We start from the raw sequence: 21,635 nt of genomic DNA, 5'->3' as shown, positions 1-21,635 counted from the left end.
CCCATGGGGAACTCTAACAAAAAACAACAAATATGCCTGAGAGAAGTTGTGAATTAATTCATGAATTTTATTGCAAATGTATTTTTTCTGTGCCGACAGAGCACACACGTATAATGCATTTGCTTGTACAGAACAACGAATATAGGGTGGTCCAGATCTAATTATGCAATTATGAAAAAGCCAACACATCGCACCCGCTGTTCGACTGACAACCATCTCTCCGTCATTTTGGAATGCAGGGCTGGTGCTGCCATCTATCGGCAACAAAACGATTTTTTTTTTTTGTGAATTCTCTATGTAATAAACTTAAGTTATAGTGTAATGAAAATTACATAATTAGATCTGGACCACCCTATAATGCATGGCAAGCAGTGGTTATCTGGCACGTATAGACGATATGTAGCATCTGACATATACGATGGTGGCTGACATACCGTACTTAATTACCGGCCAGTGAAACTGTAGCATAAAGGGATAAAGAGAATTGCCCTGTGATAAACTGGCGCTGCGTCCAAATCTAATTACTATCTTCGAACTCCAAAATATTGGTTTCGATAAACAATACATGGAAGGATGGGTTGCAAACTAAAAGGAATGGATGGATTGAGGATGAATTTAAAGTACAATATATAATACTTGTATTTATACTCAAACTATTGTCTTCCGTTAACAAAAGCGTTTGTCTTCTAATTGAAAAAAAACGAAAACTTTGCGGCGACTTGTTATCGGTTCGTGATCGCTGGTCTTATCAGTGCGATGGCCCTTTAAAAATGTAAAAATATGCGATCGGAGGAAAGCAGGTAAAACCCAGATCACGAAGGACACGCCTTGGTGGGGTTGTGACATCAGATAAGGAAGCAAACAATAAGCGCGCTTGTCCAGGTAAGTGACCACCGGCAAAACAAACAAACAAACAAAAAAGTAGTGATGTTTTTGAAATGCACTCAATGTTGGACTTCTAAATTGCACAGGTAAAGTGAACACAGTAAGTTTCCCGAACAGGATACAGGTGGACTTTTGGCTCCGTTCCATTTTCCGCGAATGTGGCGTTGATGCCCTGAGCTTTTTGGGAATACGTGAGCCTACGTTTTAACGCTCTTCTTGCAGCATTGTTGGAAATTAATAACTACCCTACAAAGAAACCCGTAGTGAAGCCACCACGGATTAATTCAAGGTGTAAAATGTTGGAGTTGTTACGAGTCTCGGGGTATCGAATGTATCGCTGTCGCCATGTAGAAATTGTGACGCGAATAACTAGCTGAGGGAGCGGGCGCGTCACACAGGCGCCTCTCCGAGAGCCCAAGCAGCAGCGGGCAGCGTCACCCGTACCCCTTCCGAGGATGGAACCGACAAACTGCGAAGTAAATGTGTCCTGACTCCCAACTGTGCTTTTTCAATTGAATTTTACTCGAGTTCAGGTAAGACTAACGGATAAAACTGACAGTCGTTCCAGACCTGAGCTCTACTTTAACTCGTGCCAGGGCGACACGGAGGACTTGAGGGGAGCTTTCGAGCTCAACGTTTGCATTGTTCCTCTTCTTTAAAGGAATTCACTTTCATACATGATCGTGGCTGCTCCTAAAATACATTAGGTACAAAATTATTTTTGAAGTTGAAAATTGCCCGAGTACTTTTTTTTTTCTCATCGCAGACGTGACTGTTGATTAGCACTGTAGGACTGGCGCTGATTTTAAAGTATATTTGAATTAACTGTAAATAGGCCGGAAGTAAGCGGAGAATTCGCAGGTAGTGCGTACCGATAAAATCAAAGAAAGCCAACCCAAAGCAGAACTTCATTGTGACTAAATGAAAATGCAAACGAGCTTACCTAAAATAGTTCTTGTTCCACTTTCTACTTCCCCAAAAAACTGAAACCTAATAGCATAAGACGGTGTTGGCAGTTCTGTGAATGGACCAATAAAGGCTCTGCCGGTGTATACGGTCTGCAGTTAAATGTAATTTAACAATTTTATTTATCCCAGTGATTAAAGAATAAATTGTATGAGTTGATATTTCAGAAGTTCTGCAGGGTCCAAACACATGACTTGCTTTGGGACGGAAAAAAATGTCAGCTCAGCCTGATGATTCAAAACACATAACACGTAGGCAATACTGAAAAGTTACACATTTGGCAAATGAGTTATAGCCCACAAGAATTCTAGTAATATTTGGATTTCTCAAGTCAAAGTTGTTTTCTTTACAAACATGGTATTTATGCATTTCCCACTCAAATTTTAATTTGTTTTTATTAAAAGAAAACGCATTTTCAGTGAATTTTTAAAAATACATAGCCAGTCCTGGCGTTTTACAATGAACCCTATGGGGCATGGGGCTCCACCAGGAAAGAAAAGCATAATAACATAATGAGTACATCATCTTTGAATTTTGATAAAAGAAAACATGCTTCCATATGTTTCAGTGTGTTTTATGACAAGACAAAGGGATTTGGAATTAATCATATTATCCCATTTTCCTGGTACTATTTTTCTTGTGGTAAGGATACTGTCGGGACTTCTAGATCATTGGAGTTGTTTGCAATGGGCCTGTCTTTGTTGATTGATTCAGCCTCACACATTACTGTTTGTAGAGTACCAAGTATAGAATCTTTCTTATGCTCCTGATTTATCTTTACCCTTATGCCACCTTGGTATGAATCTGAAGCCATTTGATTTCTTTGTCTTGGTCAGGGTTTTTAGCTGCTTCACATAGCTCTCTTTTTGCTACTATAAAGTTTGTTCCATTATCTGAGCGCTTGATTTTAACTTGCCCACTTCTGCAACTGAATTGATGTTTTGCATTGATACAAGAATCCAATCTGTGCAGTTTAACTTGTTAAACAAGTGAAAATTACTCTGTACCTCATGACTAGACTTTGGCCTCTTTTAACTCGAAAAGGACTAAAATAATCAACTTCCACACTGGTGAAATGTGGTTGATCAGGTAACAAATGATCTTCTGGCAATTCTGCCATTTTTTCCCCACCTGCTTTCATGTTGTATCTTCTGCATGTTGCACACTTTGAAATGATTTCCTGATAATTGAGTTTGCTTGAGGTATCCGGTATTTCTGGCGTAACTGTGCAAGTTTATAATTGTGCCCACAATGTCCTACTTCTTTGTGAATGTGCTGCATTATAAGAGAGGCAATATGTGAGTGCTTGTGGATAATTGCAGAATGTTTAGCTTCTTCTGGCATAACAGACCTTTCAGGTTTCGTTCTAGTTATCTAACATCAATCTAAGGACTATTCTACTGTCACACAGAGTTATGATTATGAATATTCCATTTTCCATCACTTATAGGGGGTTAAACTGAATCTTCCATTATCTGCGTTAAGCTATATTAGGTTCAAGTTCAAGCTAAGCAGACTAAGAAAAATGTAACATTAACATTAACTTAAAGGATTTGGCCCTTACAGATACTTTGAGTTCTCGCATAAATACGGAAATAAATCAAACAAAACCAACCACATGGCACAAACAGTTTACTGTACTGTGATTTTGTCTTTAGAGTGGAAACCATCTTGGGTTATTGTGGAAGAAGGCAAACGCAGAGGAAGCACACATAGCTGTTATAGTTTTTTTTGTTTTTTCTTTTTTTCCCCCCAAATTTTCATATACTGTATATGGTCATTTACAATGTGTGTGTAATCACTAAACACAGATCACTACTCCACAAATGCATTGGCTTTAAAAAATGGGCATATTTGGAAAGTTTTTATGCCTTATGCCCAATGCCCCATAAGGTTCTTTGTAAAATGCCAGAACTGGCTCTGTATTTTTTAAAACTTAAAAAACGCTTAACTTTACAACATAATTTTGTGTTGCAAATGCATATATGCCATGTTTATGAAGAAATAACATTGACTTGAAAAATACCAAACAAACAATTTTATCGATTTATGTGCATCAGAGAAATAATTTTATCTAGTCTCACTAACATGCATATTATATTTTGACATTTTATTGTTGGATGTAAAGGTGGCGCAGTGGTAGCGTGGTAGGTATACAGTAATCCCTCGCTATATCGCGCTTCGACTTTCGCGGCTTCACTCTATCGGGGATTTTAAATGTAAGCATATCTAAATATATATCACGGATTTTTCGCTGGTTTGCGGATTTCTGCGGACGATGGGTCTTTTAATTTAAAGTACATGCTTCCTCAGTTTGTTTGCCCAGTTGATTTCATACAAGAACGCTATTGGCGGATGGCTTAGAAGCTACCCGATCAGAGCATGTATTACGTATTAACTAAAACTCCTCAATGCTATAAGATATGCTTCCCACGCAGTGCTTGATTGTTTGCTTGTCTCTGCCTCTATCTCACCCTCTCTGACATTCTCTGCGCCTGACGGAGGGGCTGTGAGCAGAGGGGCTGTTTGCACAGAAGCTGTTTGCCTAGTTGATAGGAACGCACCTCTAAGAAATGCCGGCCGCTTTATCGCGGTGCTTCCAAAAGCACACGTATTGATTTTTTTGATTGTTTGCTTTAATCTCGCTCTCTCTCTCTGACATTCTCTGCTCCTGACGGCGCTCCTTTGAAGAGAAGATATATTTGCATTCTTTAAAATTGTGAGAAAGAACTGTCATCTCTGTCTTGTCATGGAGCACAGTTTAAACTTTTGACTAAAGGGTGTTATTTCATATCTAGAGGGCTCTAATAATGTTAAAAGTGTGGGAGAGTTTGTAAGGGATTAAAATATATAAAAATAATTATACAAACATATGGTTTCTACTTCGTGGATTTTCAACTATCGCGGGGGGTTCTGGAACGCAACCCCTGCGATCGAGGAGGGATTACTGTATATATATATATATATATATATATATAGTGAACATTGCCCCAAACACAGACAGGCAAACACATTCATGTCACCCAGCACACGTTTATTCCCCATTCTTATTTACTGTTCAGCACTCACAAGACCCCCAATACCCCTCAGTCCAGGCCAATACAATGCCTTCTCTCTCTCTCTCTTCTCTTCTTCAGGCCGCCTCCTGCCTCCTCCAGAGACCTTGTCCAATCTTCCACCTGACTCTTGTCTCTCTCTGAAGGGAGGCGGCCCCTTTAAATAAGCACCCGGATGTGCTCCAGGTGTGTTCCCGGCAATCTCCCACCGACACGCCCCAGTGTGGCTGAAGTGCCTGCTGTCTCCCTGGAAGCATTCCGGGTGTCCCAGTTCCTCTTCCCACCAGCACTTCACAATTATATATATATATATATATATATTATATAATACACACACACAACCTTCGTTATTTGGTAATAAACATGTTAAACTGCAGTCCAAGTGCTATTAAGTGGGCAAACCATAAGATGTGCCACTATCTTTTTTACAATGAAACAGTCAAAATTTTCTGTCTATTACCGAAGAAAGTATTCTCTTTCATATGGGCGATTAGAAAAAAATAGATAAAATGACATAGCCATTTTTGTATTAATTGCCAGAAAAGAGTGGATCGGTGATATCACTTGTCTAGTTTTGCGTGGAGGACAAAATCAGAATTCCAAGAATCTTTATGGTTGTGTCAGCTTTGCTGCACTTGGCCAGCCCATCTTCTAATTGCTGTGTTGACAGATTTTCTAGAATTTGTTATTTTAATTGCTGTACTTTATTTGTTGAATAGCTATGGTATTGACAGATGTGAAACTAATGCTTTTCTTATTACAATTTATGCTTCTCAGATCTATAGAAACTGGCATGAAATATCTGAGTGCAATAGGAAGGACACAGCAATGTTACAAAAACGAAATAAAGATGAGCAGTTGGTCAGTGCCATTCATCTGGAAGAATTTGACCAAGAAACCAAGAAATCCCCTAGCCCGGGTATGGATTTTTTTTGTTTGCATTTAAGAGCATCTTCTGAAACTGGTAGCTGCTAGAGTGAATGTTATGATACTGATTTTTCTAATATGACTTCTTTAATGGTGGTTGAATGAAGAATACTTTTAGAATTGCACTCTCAGTTCATCTAATTAATTTTACTTTCAGTCTACTTTTTCTGTTGAGGATCACTTTGCTCTAGCGTTGAATCTTAAAACAAATGAAGTAGGTTTACTAGTTAAGAGTGTGTAACTGAGCCTTTGTACCAGGAATGTGTGTATGTAAATGTGCAGACTACAGTCTGCCTTGAGATTTGAAAAACCTGGAACCGGTTCACAACTATAGCTAAAAGAAGAAAAGTTCAGTGTAGACCAATAATGCAATGAAGAAAAAACAAAAAGTTATTTTGAATATAGGTGTAGAAAGTGAGCTTGTTGATGGTTTTTTTAATAGTGGGGTTTAATACACAGTCACATATGCACGTGTTTTAAGTTTGTCAAGTTTTTCTCTGCACAAATTGGGTTTTAAAGAAACATTGTTAATTATAAATTTCTTATATTGAGTGAGTGTGTGTATATTTAGCTACAATTAGATTATAGGTAGTTTTCTTCATTTTCAGATTGTGATATAATATAAAGTTGTTTAGAGTCAGAAATTACTTAAGAGGTCACAAAAGGGGCTATTTAATTCATTCTGCCTTCAGTATAGACAGATTTTTAATATTTAGGCAGATCTCCAATATGAAAGTTAGATATAACTTGAATGAACTAAAATGTTGTAGTAATAAGTGATTTTTTTATGCGTCTCTGACATTTCTTAAGTGATATTTTACTGCTTTTATTTAGAGTACTGTTTAAAAAGGTATTTGCAACATATCTTGGGTTCCACAAGTGGTCTTGATTTTTAGATGCAGTCTCCAGTATTTATCTAGGTTCTAATTATTTGACATTCATGTAAATGGAAGTTTGGTGATGGGGTCAAAATTCACTGACGTTCAAAACATTAAGAAAAGTGTATTTTTGGCATGATGTTTGTCTTTTCAAACATCGTGTTTGGCTTGACATAGGCTTATGATTTTATTATAGTACTTAATTCTGTATCCTTCAAAAATGGTTTGACCACTAGCTTCCCTGCCAAAATTTAATTGCCCAAAGACCCTAGTTTTCCTGACATATGTAAAGAAATTTGTACGTCCTTATCACCTCACCAATTGCTCTGGCGATAAGTGCATTTGTTTCAGCTAGCTGAATGGGGGATGAATGAGTACAGGCTGTGTGCTGCAATTGATATTTTTGCAAAACAAAAGCACTTATTGGTGGGCAGTTGAGGCAGCGATAAGAAGCTGCGAGATTCCTTGTGTATGTTAGGGAAATTGTAGTCTTTAGGGATTCTGTGTGTTGATTTAACTGCTCCTTTTAGTTTTGGGACCAGACCCATTCATTAATAAAATTTTGGCATAAATAATTCTTTGAGATGCATACATTTTTTTTTTAATATACATGTATGCACAGACAGAGACGCACGCAAGCATGCACATGCATGCATACACATGCACTCACAATCTCAAAGAAATTTATAAGTTAAGATAGGTGACGACTTGAGACAATTGAGGGAGAGAGAAGGACTTTTAGATTAGCAAAATCTAGGAACAATGCTGGGAAGGATTTTACTCGGATAAAGAAAGGTGTAGCCTTGAATGAGTGTAATAGGATCAAGAATAGAAGAAAGAGGTACTTTGAAAAGCTGTTGAATGAAGAAAATCCAAGTGTAGTATTTGGAGATGGAGCCCCAAGTGAAGAGTACCAAGAATAAGGATGAAGGAAGTAAAGAAGGCACTAAAAAGAATGAAAATGTGAAATTCAAGACAAAATAGCAGAAGTGTGGAACAGTTTAGGAAAAGAGGGAGTAGATGTGTTGTGGGATCTAATGCAGAAGATCTTTGAACAAGGGGGGGATACGAAAGGAGTGGAGGAACAGTGTGATGGTGCCCGTTTTATAAGGAGAAGGGCAATATTCAGGATTGTGGAAACTATAGAGGGTTAAAGCTGATGTTGCACAATGAAAATGTGGGAAAGAGATATAGAGAGAAGGCTTAGCGACCATCTTGGGGAAGAGCAATGGTTTTATACCAAGGAGATCAAAAACTGATGCAGTCTTTGCATAGAGACAGCTTATAGAGATGCATTAAGAAAAACAAAGGATTACATATTGTTTTAATTGATTTAGAGAAAGCTTATCAGAGTGCCACATTAGTAGGTACGAATGTGTATAAGAGAGAAAGGAGTACCAGAGAAGTATGTGAGGATTGAACAGGATATGTATAAAGGATTGAGGACTTGGTTCAAAAGCAGTGTTGGGGTAACAGACAAGATCCCATTTAGAAAAGATCTTCACCAAGGATCTTCTTTTAAGTCCTTACCTCTTTGATCTGGTTATGGATGCGTTAGGTCATGGAATTAAAGACAAATCCCACTAATTCATGCCTTTTACTGATGAAATTGTGTTGTGTAGTGCCAGAAAAGAGGAAGTGGAGACAAAGTTGGAGGAATGGGAAGAGATTAGAATATATGAGTTTTGGTGATTTTTAAGATTCAGAAGTTAGCTATATAAGATTGGCTTTATTTAACTATGTAGGATCAGTGGTAGCCCAAGATGTAAAATTAGATGCCAAGATAACTCGGAGTGCATTATGGATGGAACAGTTGGAAGATATTATCAGGTGTGTTATGGGATCAAAGAATTAAGGCAAACTAGCCAACCCGCGGCGTACCATACGCCGCATAATCAGGCTGGTTTTTTAATAATGTTTAAGCACAGGGAGAAAATTAACATTTGAAAAATCTGTAATGTAATAAATCAGCAAGAAAAGCAACATTGTAACAATGCACGGAAGGAACCAACACACAATCGTTCGTGCAGCGCTCAGGCGCGGAGGGTGGAACGGGAGGAGAGGAGAAGGACGTCCACTCCGCTCCCTCCGTCATGCTAGTCTGCTGATTTCTCGTCCAGTATGCACTGCCTGCTCCTGTGCCCTGTGTGTTGTAACCAAAAACTCGTTTTTTAAAGACTGCTTACTTCATTGTGTATACGACTGTATGTGAATGAAAAGATGTAACTCTGGAGAGGCAACATACAATACAGCGTTTTACATGCTGCATACAGCGATTCACATCCGAGACAAATATGAATCTTCTTAGATGGTGCTGTCGCGTCCACCTACACTCTCGGAGCACACACACTGCCTGGTCATGTGCCCGCTCCCAAGAGCAACTAACAGAGACCCACCTACCAACTGTAAGACCATGGGATACCCCTCGCAAACTGCTCTTCACACCACATACAGCAATTCCCATCTGCGATAAACAAACTGTTTTACACACTGCATACAATGATTCACATTCGCGAAAAACAAACTGTTTTACACGCCGCATACAGCGATTTACATCCGTGACAAACATGCCTCTTCGTAGATAGTATTGTCGCGTCCACCCTGTTTCTCGAAGCATACACACTGCCTGGTCATGTGGTGCCTCTGTGTGAACCGGTCAGACACAGAGAAGGTCAGCTGCTGAGAGAGCGTCTTGACTGTTGCAGGGCCTGCATTGGTGAAGCAGGTGAGATGTTAATGAAACAGAGGCACAGGCCTTATTGGTTTTTAAAGACTGCTTCCTTCATTGTGTTTTAACCTCAGTTTTAAAGGATTGTTTTAAGGATCCCATGGGATACCCCTCGCAAACTGCTTTACACGCTGCGTATAGCGATTCACTTCCGCGAGAAACATGCATCTATGAACAGTCAACGTGGCTCAGAGGTACATGTGGACTCGTTCGTTATGACATACGAACATAAATGACGGCGTTTTTCCTGTGTCGTCGCGTCCAAGTTGGTGGGTGTGGTTCTGCGAGTTGTCATCGTATCCAATGGTCTTAGAGTTGGTGGGAGTGGCTCCTTCCTGCGTCTGCTGTGGGCGTCTGTCTTGTCGACGGCTTAGTGAATCCACGCCCCTTCCGGCATTCTTTCCATGGGTGTCTTGCCTTAGTGAATTATATATATAGATGATAAATGTAAGGTTGTTAAGACCAGCAATGATGTATGGAGCTAAGACATGGGCAGTAAAGGGAGCGCAAGAGAAGCTAGATATGGCAGAAATGAGACTGAAGTGGGATGGTGGAGTTACAAAAAAGGACAGAATAAGAAATGAGACAATTACTGGTACAAGAAAAGTGTGGGAGATATCTAAGAAAGTACAGGAAATTAAAGTGTTATAGACATGTGATGAAGAGAAAATGGGTATGTGAGCAAAAGAGAGAAGGGAATGGAACTACAGTGAAAAGAAAGTTCGGCAGTCCTCTAAGTAAAACAAAGACTTCAGGGAAAAGAGTCTGAATGGAAAAGAGCTGCAGGACCGAGCTGTACAAAGAAGGTTGGTGTGGCACATCGACCCCTTATAGAAGTGGTAATAGATGAAGATAAAAAAAGAACAGCTTGTTTTCCCTACCAGAGCATATGCTGGAAGAGGAAGAGAAAGAAGTGAACTCGCACACACACCTAGACATGTAAAGGTCAACATGTACAGTGGAGTTAAGCCATCCCAGCAAAAATCTGTCTGTTTATGCTGCTTGTTTACTTCATTTGACCCAATGTGTTTCATTTCAACTGTTCATTTTACTCTACATTTATTTGTTTACATAATTAACTTATTTTTATATACTTGATTCACGTATATTATTTGTGCAGTACTATGAATTGTATTATACTGTAAAATGATGATTTCCTGTAGTATCAAAAAGTAAAGTTTACATGAAAGTACTGTATGAACAATTACATAATGTTTATTACTTTTCAATGTATTTATATAGTGATCTTTTAAAGTCTTATGCTTTTGGTAATTACTATATTTCTCTACTAAGTAAAATTATTAGTGCACTTGAACTGCTTACTGTTCAGCATGCTACGAGCAACTGCCCAAGAGTGAAACATTTCTGCCATTGATCAATTCCTACTTTTCCTTGTTGATGTTGGTATGACAGAGATTGCAGCAGAACTCCATATTAAAGTACATCACCAATAGTCAGTCAGTGAGTCAGTCAGTCATTGTCCACCCGCTATATCCTAACACAGGCTCACGGGGGTCTACTGGAGCCAATCCCAGCCAGCACAGGGCGCAAGGCAGGAATAAACCCTGGGCAGGGCGCCAACCCACCGCAGGGCGCGCACACACACACACACACACACACCAAGCACACACTAGGGACAATTTAGGATCGCCGATACACCTAACCTGCATGTCTTTGGACTGTGGGAGGAAACAGGAGCACATGGAGGAAACCCACGCAGGGGAGAACATGCAAACTCCACGCAGGAAGGACCCTGAAAGCAAACTCAGGTCTCCGAACTCCGAGGCAGCAGCGCTACCTCTGCGCCACCGTGCCGCCCCATCACCAATAGTGGTATTCAGTAATGCTACAGAGATGATATAAAGTTCATTCATTTAAGGCTAAAAACTCAAACTCCTGGCTCTCCAAAAGTGACAAAACCCAAAATGAGTACTACCTCTGCCTCAGTGGGTTTGAATAAACATCTACCAACAAAAAAAGAATTTACTTATTATATATTTTTCCCAGAGGAGAGGTTGGGAGCATGTGCTGATAGCACATTGCTACACCCACCACACAATAAACCAGCAAAATTGGGATTCGAGTGCATCGGATGACACCTCCGCACAACACAGGAACAGTGTGAGGTATTTTTTTACATTGGCTGGATTGCCAACCCCCCAAGATTAACCTGTAAATTGGAGGACCTGCTTGTGGGGTTGGATACAGATTAACCTGATATTTTGGACGAAGCAATTGCAGGTTAAGGGCCGTGTTCAAGGGCCCAACAAAGTAGAATTACTTCTGGTGTCTTCAGGATTCGAATGCCAGATTCTTAAAAAAAAAAAACACAGATCATATTGGTGAAAAAAACATATAGAAAACATTGCATTTTATGCTGTTCAACTGAGGTTTGACTCCATCGGTTAATTGGTGTTTTTTTTAAAAAAAAAACTTGATTGGTATTGTGAACGAAGTGCAGGTGAACAGCAGTGTTAGCTTTTTCAAAAACTTAAGGCTAGGCATTGATAAAACAAAAAATGTAGTGTAATCGGTTTATATCAGATTTATTTTTGCATATTGTGTGCACATTAAAATGAAGTGCGTGTATGGCCCAGCTCATCATGCCACCACTGTCCGGCTGCCTGAGTCTCACTCAAATATTATTATTTCTACTACATTACAATAGGTAATGATAAGCAAAAAAGCAGTCACATTAAGAATACATTACATTTCACATGCAGGTTTTCAGTAGTGAAACTTTCTAAAAACAGGTATCTGGGTTTGGAAGTTTTTTTTTTTTGTAGAAAGAAACGAAGACTGCTCTATTTAGTGTTTAGCAACACTGCATACAAAAGTTTGGCAACACCTTTCTCATAAAAGGGCCCAGATAAAAATAAAGAGATTTTGTAAATGCAACATGTCTAAAAACAACCCAAGATGAGACAAAAACAGACTAAAAGTTAATGCTGTAATTCCACGAGAAAATGAAATGGAAGTGGTTGAGTAACAAAATGCAGCAGTTAGCTACCTTTGACTTGCCGCATTTGTTGATGCACTTGATTTGACTTTCTGAGTGCTGATTAAATTGTCTGTAGCAGCACGCTAGCTGAAGAGAATTGTAGTCCCTACAACAACATTTGCCACAAGGATGTAGATAAGATGAAATGGGCTAGTGCATATATTAAATCACAGTTGTATGAAATTGACTATGTTCATAGCCTCTGTGCCAGACAATCAGTTGAGCTTTATTGCATGCTTGCTAAACAGGTTGAACTTTGTCAAACTTTATTCCTTTCACTTCACTTGCGCAGATGGTTTAATAGATAAAAAATTGTACACAAATGATTTTCACTACACTTTCATTTTCAGCTAGCACTTGTGGTATAGCAGGTCCACAGCTCACGTCAAAAAGGCCACTTTTTAAATAAATAATCGGCGCACTTGCGGCTTAGGGAGGAGGCATGGTATTTGGTCAGAAGTGGTTCCTGGGTGAATTCCTGATGCAGGCGAACCTTGCTTAAGTGCACAGGTGAGGAGTCATCCACATCCGTAATTGATGCCGGGAGCTGTCACATCAGATCCACGTCCCCGTATTAAATAAAAGTGCGAGGCGGCTAAAAGAGGAGGAAAAAAAAAAGACGAACGGAGGTTAAAAGGGGAGGAAGTAGGAGGAGAGAGCCAGTGCAGGATAGCGATCGAGCACAGGTTCGCAGGCAGCTGGACAGTGAGCCCTAGTGGGGTGTTTGGCTTTGACACCTAGGGCAGTTGGTAGTTTTCACTCCTGCTGAGCATTGTGAGGAGCGGGAGTGACCGGAAGAAGGATGGCTGGCCGCGTAAGGCTGAGAAGGCAGCAGGAGTTGGGAGGCTTGGAAGGAGGATTCCCCAGTGTGAGCACCCTGGCCATTGGGGGAAGTCAAGTCTCGGTCTGGAGAGGGCTAAACGAAGCCAGGGATCGGGAGGCCACCAGACCAGTCAAGTAGAGCAAAGAAGGTCAGCTGCATGTAGTGTGACTCCTCTGGTGCATAGCCTGAATGGGAGAAACATGGGAGTCACCAGTTAAGAAATGCACCGGGGTTTGTTTTCAAGAGACTGCTTCATGCCATTGTTTTAACCTCGTTGTTTTTTAAAGGGATTTTTTTTTTCTATTGAATTTTAACCTCCACCCTTTCACACGTTTTAATGGCTTATTTATTTAATGAAGACTTTTAGTGATGCACTGCACTTATTTATTTGAACACTTTGTTTTGTTTGCCGTTTTTTAAATAAAAGCACTTGGCACTTTTGCACCATCCCCTTGCTTCATTGTTTGTGCCTCACTGTACAGCTCATCTGTGGCATTACCAACGGTGTCGGGTTCGAGGGCTCCCAGAAGCAAGAGGGGAGCATGGAGCGAACCCGCATCGTCACAGCACACCCCATTTCTTTATACGATTGCTGTCAGCCATGTGGTGAAAAGGGGACACAGTATGTTTGTTAGACACATTATTACCAAATTTCAATAATTAAAAAAAATAAGTTGGCTAATTTCATTTTTTGTATTATGTCACCAAATTTCAATGAAATCTGTGAAAACATTTTTGATATTTTTGCGGTATTTAGATTTTCTAATGGAGGGGCTATCCCTAAATATTGAAATATCGAAATGTGTTTTCTTTATGGATACCTAGTGCACTAGATCTACAATCCTACTAAATTTCAGTTTTTAATTAACCGTATGGAAAATAGTGTTTTTGTTTTATGAGTGAATGAATCAAATTTGCTATATATCTTTCTGTTATAAAAAAAAAAAAATCCTGGGAGGGAGAGACTAGGGAGATGAGAAGTGATCTTCTCGGAAGACAGTTTGACTTCCTGTGAGAGACACTTTAACATCACACGAGACGAGGCAATGAGATAACATTTAAAACAAGTTCACGGACATCTAACCAAGCAGTTGTTGGAATGCTTTTTGGCAGACAGGCGTCAGGTGCTCCCAGCTCTTAAAACAATGACAAGCAGAACATGCAGCTTGCCAGCGGCAGCAGAACGGCACTTCTCCTTAGTGTGCGTTCAGCAACCTCCCTCCCTTGTGGCAAAAGCACAACTGCTTTACAGGCTTTAAAATGATCAACGCAAAGTGCGACAAGCAGAAAATGCAGCTCGCCAGCAGATAATCCGACTGCAACTTCTTAGCGTGCGTTTAGCCCCCCCCTTCACAACGTGAGCGGCAGAAACATAAAGTGGCAAAAGGAAATTTGCTGTACAGGTATCTCCTTAGCATGTGTTCACAACACAATTACTGTTTTTACAAAAGTTTTAAAGTAAAAGTGATAATAATGCATATGCAACAATTCCCATGAAAATAACAATCTCTTTAAATTGTATATCCGGTAAACCAAACCCAGGGGTGAGCGAGCGAAGCGAACAGAGGGCAGAGCCCCCCGTGTGTGTATATGTTTGTGTTTGTGTGTGTGTGTGTGTATATATATATATAGATAGATATATAGATAGATAGATATATAGATAGAGATATAGATATATATATATATATATATAGATAGAGATATAGATAGATAGATATATATAGATAGAGATATATAGATAGATAGATATATATAGATAGAGATATATAGATAGATAGATATAGATAGATAGATAGAGATATAGATAGAGATATATATATAGATAGATATATAGAGATAGAGATATATATATATATAGATAGATAGATAGAGATATAGATAGAGATATATATATATATATATAGATAGATATATAGAGATAGAGATAGAGATATATATATATATAGAGATAGAGATAGAGATATATATATATATATATAGAGATAGAGAGAGAGATATATATATATATATATATATATATATAGATAGATATATATATATATATATATATATATATATATATATAGATAGATATATAGAGATAGAGATATATATATATATAGAGATAGAGATAGAGATATATATATATATAGAGATAGAGATAGAGAGATATATATATATATATATATATATATAGATAGATAGATAGATAGATAGAGATATATATATATATATATATAGATAGAGATATAGATAGATAGATAGAGATATATATAGATATATATACTAGCAAAATACCAAGGCCATGGCGAGAAGTAGTGTGTTAAAGAAGCAATGAAAAGAAAAGGAAACATTTTGAAAATAACGTAACCTGATTGTCAATGTAATTGTTTTGTCACTGTTGTGAGTGATGAGTATATATATATATATATATATATATATAGCAAAATACCCGCGCTTCGCAGCGGTGAAATATTGCCTGAATATTTTTATTAATAAAAAAGTAAACATTTTTAGATTGAGGGAAAATATCTAAAAAATTAATTGTTAAGGATCTCTCTGTATACCACGTTGTCAGTTCGGCCCTCCGGTTGTAATATGACTAAGCTGTCTGCTGAGCTTACTCTTGAGCATGCAACATACAGTTGGCCATGTGAAAAGCAATCCTGCCTCAAATCAATGCCAACCTTTTGTAGTGTTTGTCCCTGAGACTTATTAATTGTCATTGCGAAGCAGAGCCTTACTGGAAATTGAACACGTTTGAATTGAAATGGGAGATTAGATGGTATAACGGGGATGCAAGGAATAAAAACTGTGTCACCTGAGGCACTGCCAGTAAAAATAGTTGCTTCAATTAGGTTGTTTTGTAGAGATGTGACCTGAAGTCTTGTGCCGTTACAAAGTTTCGGTGGTTGTAAGTTTCTCAGTAACATTATTGGTGCCCCAACCTTCAAGATGAGATTATGCTCAGGAGTGCCTGGAGGATTTAGAGTGTTGAGAAACTCTACTGGATAATAAACTGTGTCTTCTACTTCTAGAACTGAATCAACAGATTGATATGTTTTTGTTTGTGAAGGTAGTTCTTGAAGTAAAATGTGGTTTATAGTTGTAGTCATGTCATTTTTTGGTGTCAGGATAGCTCTCTCTCTTAACCATGAGACGTCATTTTGGTGTAGATTTTGTAGATCGGGTAAACATTTTGAAGAAGGTTTTGTAAGGTATTGACGATGAGAGATAGATTTGTAGGAATATTTATTTTACGGTTTTCTTCTATGAAGGTACCATCACCTATACTCATCAGAAGAGTAGAGAATTCCTCTGCTTTTTTGTCGCCTTTCAAATGAACTCTCATGTTTATTTTAAAGTAACAACATGGATTTGTGGCCATAGGTATGAAGATTTCAGAGATGCTTTAACTTCATCAGCGCATGTTCCTCTGGGCACGACTGGAAGGGTTTGGCGGAAGTCTCCAGCCAGCAACACTGTCAAGCCTCCCATAAGTTTGTTGGTGTTTCGGATGTCTTGGAGGGTCCTGTCTAAAGCCTCAATACCTGCTTTGTGTGCCATAGTGCATTCATCCCAGACAATAAGGTGACAATGTCGCAGCACTTCAGCCATGTTGCTCTGCTTTGATATGTTACACATGGGGGATTCAGTATGGTTGAGGTTTAGAGGCAGTTTGAAAGCTGAATGAGCAGTTCTGCCACCCTGCAGAAGAGTTGCAGCAATGCCAGAAGAAGCCACAGCTATGGCAATGTTACGTTTTGCTCGGATTTTTGCAAGGAGAAGGTTTATTAGGAATGTCTTACCAGTTCCACCTGGAGCATCAAGGAAAAACACCGTGCCAGTGGCTGACGAACGCTGCTCATGATTTGCTCATAAACTGACTTTTGGTCACTATTTAGCAACTGTTCGTTATTTGTGACTATATTGGCCAAGTGAGGTGTTGTAAGATGTCTCTTTCAAGTATTCGGGATTTGATGCAAGTTGTGCGAGTTCTGTTAAAGGTGAAGGCAAACCGTAATGATGAAGAGATTGACCTCCAATAGCAATGACGTAGTTTTGAAGCAACTGTAGACACTTGTTATAGATTAAATTTAACCACTGGTGGACTTCTGTTCGTATATGATCTCTTTCAGTCTGTCTCCTAACATCTTCTGCCATGCTGTCTTTATGTTTTTCCCATAGGTTTAAGGGGTTTTCCATTTGGCAGAACACCAACATGACAGCAAATAGTTCACGGATCTTTTGAGGTGAGCGAGATAGAGCAGCTTCCTGCAGTGTCTCGTCCCAGTTGATATCGTCATGTAGTAAACCGAGTGCCCTGCAGGCTGACTTATAGGTCGGATGTAGGATACCATTAACTGTTCTGAGACATTTGAAAGATGTGGGACCTGTGATTTTGTTGAGGAGTAGTCGAAGATGGTAGCATTCACAGTTATTCGGGTGTACAGTGTAGACCCGTCCCAGTACATTATCCTTTTTTACTCCCGAATATCCTGGTACAGGGTTGCCCTGTTTCCTTCGACGAAACATGTTGTTTGCCCACACATAATATGATGGAATTTCATTATAATGAAGTTGTTTAGCAAAATCATCATGTTTGCAAAGGTCAAAGAATGCTAAAAGGGTCGTTTGTGGTGGATTGTGTACTTTATCGGCAACATTGCCTTCTGTGAAATAAATTCTTTGTCCGTTCTCAAGATGCACAGCAAGATGAACGACCGGAGGGAATCGTTCGTGAATGGGAAAACAGAAAATGCGCCAGGCTGCTTCAGAGCTACTAATGTAACGACCAGCTTCAGTATCGAGATATTTCGTCATTTTGATTTTGTATTGTAAATACTGCCTGGTCACTTCCTTTGTTAACATACTTGCAGATGTATTTGATTGATTTTACTGAATTGCAAAATTCGACATTGATGTGAGCATTAAAGAAGCGGGACAGCACAGGACTATAAGGGACCACCCATCTGTTGTCAATATCTACTCCTTTGATGTTAATTGTATGACCTCCATCAGCAGGTGCGCGCCGGCGGTACTGAGGGTAACCATCTTCTCGGTTTGAGTTTGTGAGATGAACGGACGGGGTACTTCTTAGTGCATATTCTGTTGATCATGCAGGGCGAGTTGATATTATGAGGTCCACATGGGCCGTGAATCATGTTGGATTTTACTATTTTGTGTAGGGCAGGGTCAGTCTGTGGATCAGGAATTTCTGCACGGATGAGTTGATCGATGAGAGCTGGTTTAATGTATCCTTTAGCCACAATAGAATGTGTGCATGAGGAATACCTCGCTTTTGCCACTCTATGGTGTACATGTAGCAATTTGTACAGCCGAAAATGTTACTCTTGTGAGCAAGTCTATCATTTTGCGAATCTTGAGATGAAATACACGACTGATAAGGTCATGGCGATCGTGAGGTTTTGACGTGGAAGGAGAATTTCAGTGATCTCAGGCCATTTAGGATTGCAAGTAAATGTGATGAATAAGTCAGGGCGGCATAACGACGAACATATGTCATTGCATCTTGTGTACGCTCGTGCATATAGCGAGGTCCTCCAGTGAAGGAAGATGGTAATATCACAGCTTGACCAAGTTCTGTTAAATCAGTGTCGTTTTTGTCAATAGCATCTTTTAAGTGAACATAATTTTCAGCCCGAAGTTTTTTTTGATTTAGTCTGATATAATTTAGTCTTTCGGATTCAATTTTTGCGTACATATCTACTAAAAACTGATTTAATAAAGTTCGGAAGAAAAGGATATTATTAGCATGATGTTGTCTGATCATAAGCGGTATGAATAGAAGTTTGCTGCAGAGACAGTTTTGTTCATAGGTAACTTACTGGTAGCATGAACTTGAGGTATAGACACAGAATAGCCGTCTTCACCATAGCAGAACATGAGAGGATATTGAAGTGCATCATAGGATCTGTGGGTTTCTTTAATGCGTTGCAGTTTATTGTCTCTGGTTTTCAAGACAATATCTCTATTGTTGAACGTTTGCCCAACGATGACAACACCAACTTGATGAACTGTGGGTTTATTAAATCTGCCTTTGTGTGCATGTAATGGTTTTTTGTCTGCGTGAATGACAACTTTGAAGTCTTTGTCATCATCTGAAATACTGTCCATTGTGGAGTGGAAGTCCTGGATGTAAGTGTTACAGTCATGGAGCATTTTTTGTAATTGTTTGACCAGGGGCATGTTAAGTCCAGAAAAATTAGCACAGCGGATTTGTGCTTCCTTTTCATCATCCCGACAAATAAATTTGCAAAAATTTGTGTTCCTCACTTGGCATAGGTAAAAGACTGCCAATCAAGTGATACACTTGTCCCTGAACTTTAAATGAAGGCATAAAATTTCCCTCAACGATTTGGTTAGCACCAAATGATGTCATTTGAAATGCGCTGTTGTACTTTCAATGTTGTTCAAGAAATGCTCACTTTGAGGATGTTCGCCATTTAACAGGCCCTCAAGAAGGTGAGGAAGCTTACATAAAGGAGTGAGAGAGACTTTACCACCGTTACAGCACAAACCAGGAGACTCGCATTTCCACTTCTTTGCTTGACAATAGTCACAGTGAACATCCATAGATCCAATGTGTACTGTTTTATCAGACTCATAATGTATGTTTGGGTCGTACGCAAATCCACAATTGGCTTTTTTGAGCCAAACTTGTTGTTTTCGTATGAGCCGCTTTTCATTATTGGGATCGTATCTAGAAACAGAAGCTCTATTAACTTGTGGATGTGCTTGTGAGTATTTAGCGACAGCGTCCCTATTAACTTGTGGATGTGCTTGTGAGTATTTAGCGACAGCGTCCCTATTAACTTGTGGATGTTGTTGCGAGTATTTAGCGACAGCGTCCCTATTAACTTGTGGATGTGCTTGCGAGTATTTAGCGACAGCGTCCCTATTAACTTGTGGATGTGCTTGCGAGTATTTAGCGACAGCGTCCCTATTAACTTGTGGATGTGCTTGAGTATTTAGCGACAGCTTCCCTATTAAGTTGTGGATGTGCTTGCGAGTATTTAGCGACTGCGTCCCTATTAACTTGTGGATGTGCTTGCGAGTATTTAGCGACAGCGTCCCTATGAATTTGTGGATTTTTCTGCGAGTATTTGGCGGTAGCCGCACGAAGTTGATTTCGTCTAGCTGTATCAGAAAATGTACCACGACGTCTGATACGCCTCCTTTTACTGTGTTCTCATAGCTTGGATTGCGCTGTAATAATCAGCTGGATTTGTGTTGAAGTGACATTGAGCATGTGTTAATCGATGTAAGCATACAACTGGCTTCATCAATAACTTCGCATCCAGCTTTTGAGAGTTGAAATATTCATAAACATCAAAGTGTCCACTACTCAAATTGTCACCTGTGAATCTAAGATGTTTAAGAGGCATTGACGGTTCTCCAAAGGTGTAAAATATCTGCCCATTTCGGTACACTTGAAAGCGACAACCAAATAATTCAGCGGCAGCCATCAACTCACACGCAGAACCATAGGTGAAGGGCTTAAGCATTTCAGTTTTATAGTGCTCTTGTGTACTATAATTATCTCCTGTACCATCATCAGTCCACACTTTGAACCTCTCCCAGTCATTTAATACATAAGACACGATGTCCTTGCGGATATCAAAAGTGAGCCTGATATGTCTGTGCAATATGTAACACAGAGAATGGAAAAGGCAGGCGCCATCTCCGGGCATAGACACCACTCGGTAAGTGATAGTTCTTTCATTGATGGTAATCACGTCGATAGACATTTTAATAGGGGTATAGTTGGAAGAATAAAGGGAATGATTACTTGATCAGTAAACAAAGTATAAAATACCTATACAATAAGTGTAACAATCGTAATAAACGAACAATAAAACTGAGGAGAATCCGTGGATTAATTAAAAAGGCTGCTAAATTGACGAAGCAAAGAAAAACGACTTCCTTATATGGCGTTTGTTTATAAAATAGCGGAGAAGCTATGTAAAGGCTGCTTGAGAAAAAAACAGCGGAGCGGCTTATATGGGCAGGCAGTCAGCGAAAGAAGGGAAGCAATAAATAAGTAATCGTAATAAAGGAACAAAAAAATAGCGGAGAGTCCGCGGATTAAATAAAGGAAATGGGTATTTGAACAGTAAAGTAAGTCTAAAATAGCTACACAATAACTGTAACAATCGTAACAAATGAACAATAAAATAGAAGAGAACCCGTGAATTAAATAAAAAGGTTGCTTCGTTGGTGAAGCAAGGAAAAAGGACTTAACCCGTGAATTAAATAAAAAGGTTGCTTCGTTGGTGATGCAAGGATAAAGGACTTTCTTATATATCGTTTGTTTATAAAACAGTGCAGAAGCTGTGAGAAAGCTGCTTCCTTAGCGAAGCTCGTAAAC

General features: G+C 39.2%; 1 protein-coding gene across 3 annotated transcripts in view; it reads left to right on the top strand.

Moving 5' to 3' along the window:
- Positions 1-800: 800 nt before the first annotated feature.
- The window catches only part of svopl (SVOP-like), a 54,105-nt gene continuing 33,270 nt past the window's right edge, over positions 801-21,635 (top strand). Inside the window, exons 1-2 of one of the 3 annotated variants that reach the window (XM_039760814.1) lie at positions 801-882; positions 5,685-5,826. In XM_039760814.1, the coding sequence (XP_039616748.1) occupies positions 5,736-5,826 (91 nt within the window). In that variant the 5' untranslated portion in view covers positions 801-882; positions 5,685-5,735. The other 2 variants (XM_039760815.1, XM_039760816.1) reach the window with 2 other exon arrangements.

This window comes from Polypterus senegalus, chromosome 8 (assembly GCF_016835505.1).
Source record: "Polypterus senegalus isolate Bchr_013 chromosome 8, ASM1683550v1, whole genome shotgun sequence".
Classification (NCBI taxonomy): Eukaryota; Metazoa; Chordata; class Cladistia; order Polypteriformes; family Polypteridae; genus Polypterus; species Polypterus senegalus.
This window is presented reverse-complemented; position numbering and strand designations above follow the sequence as displayed.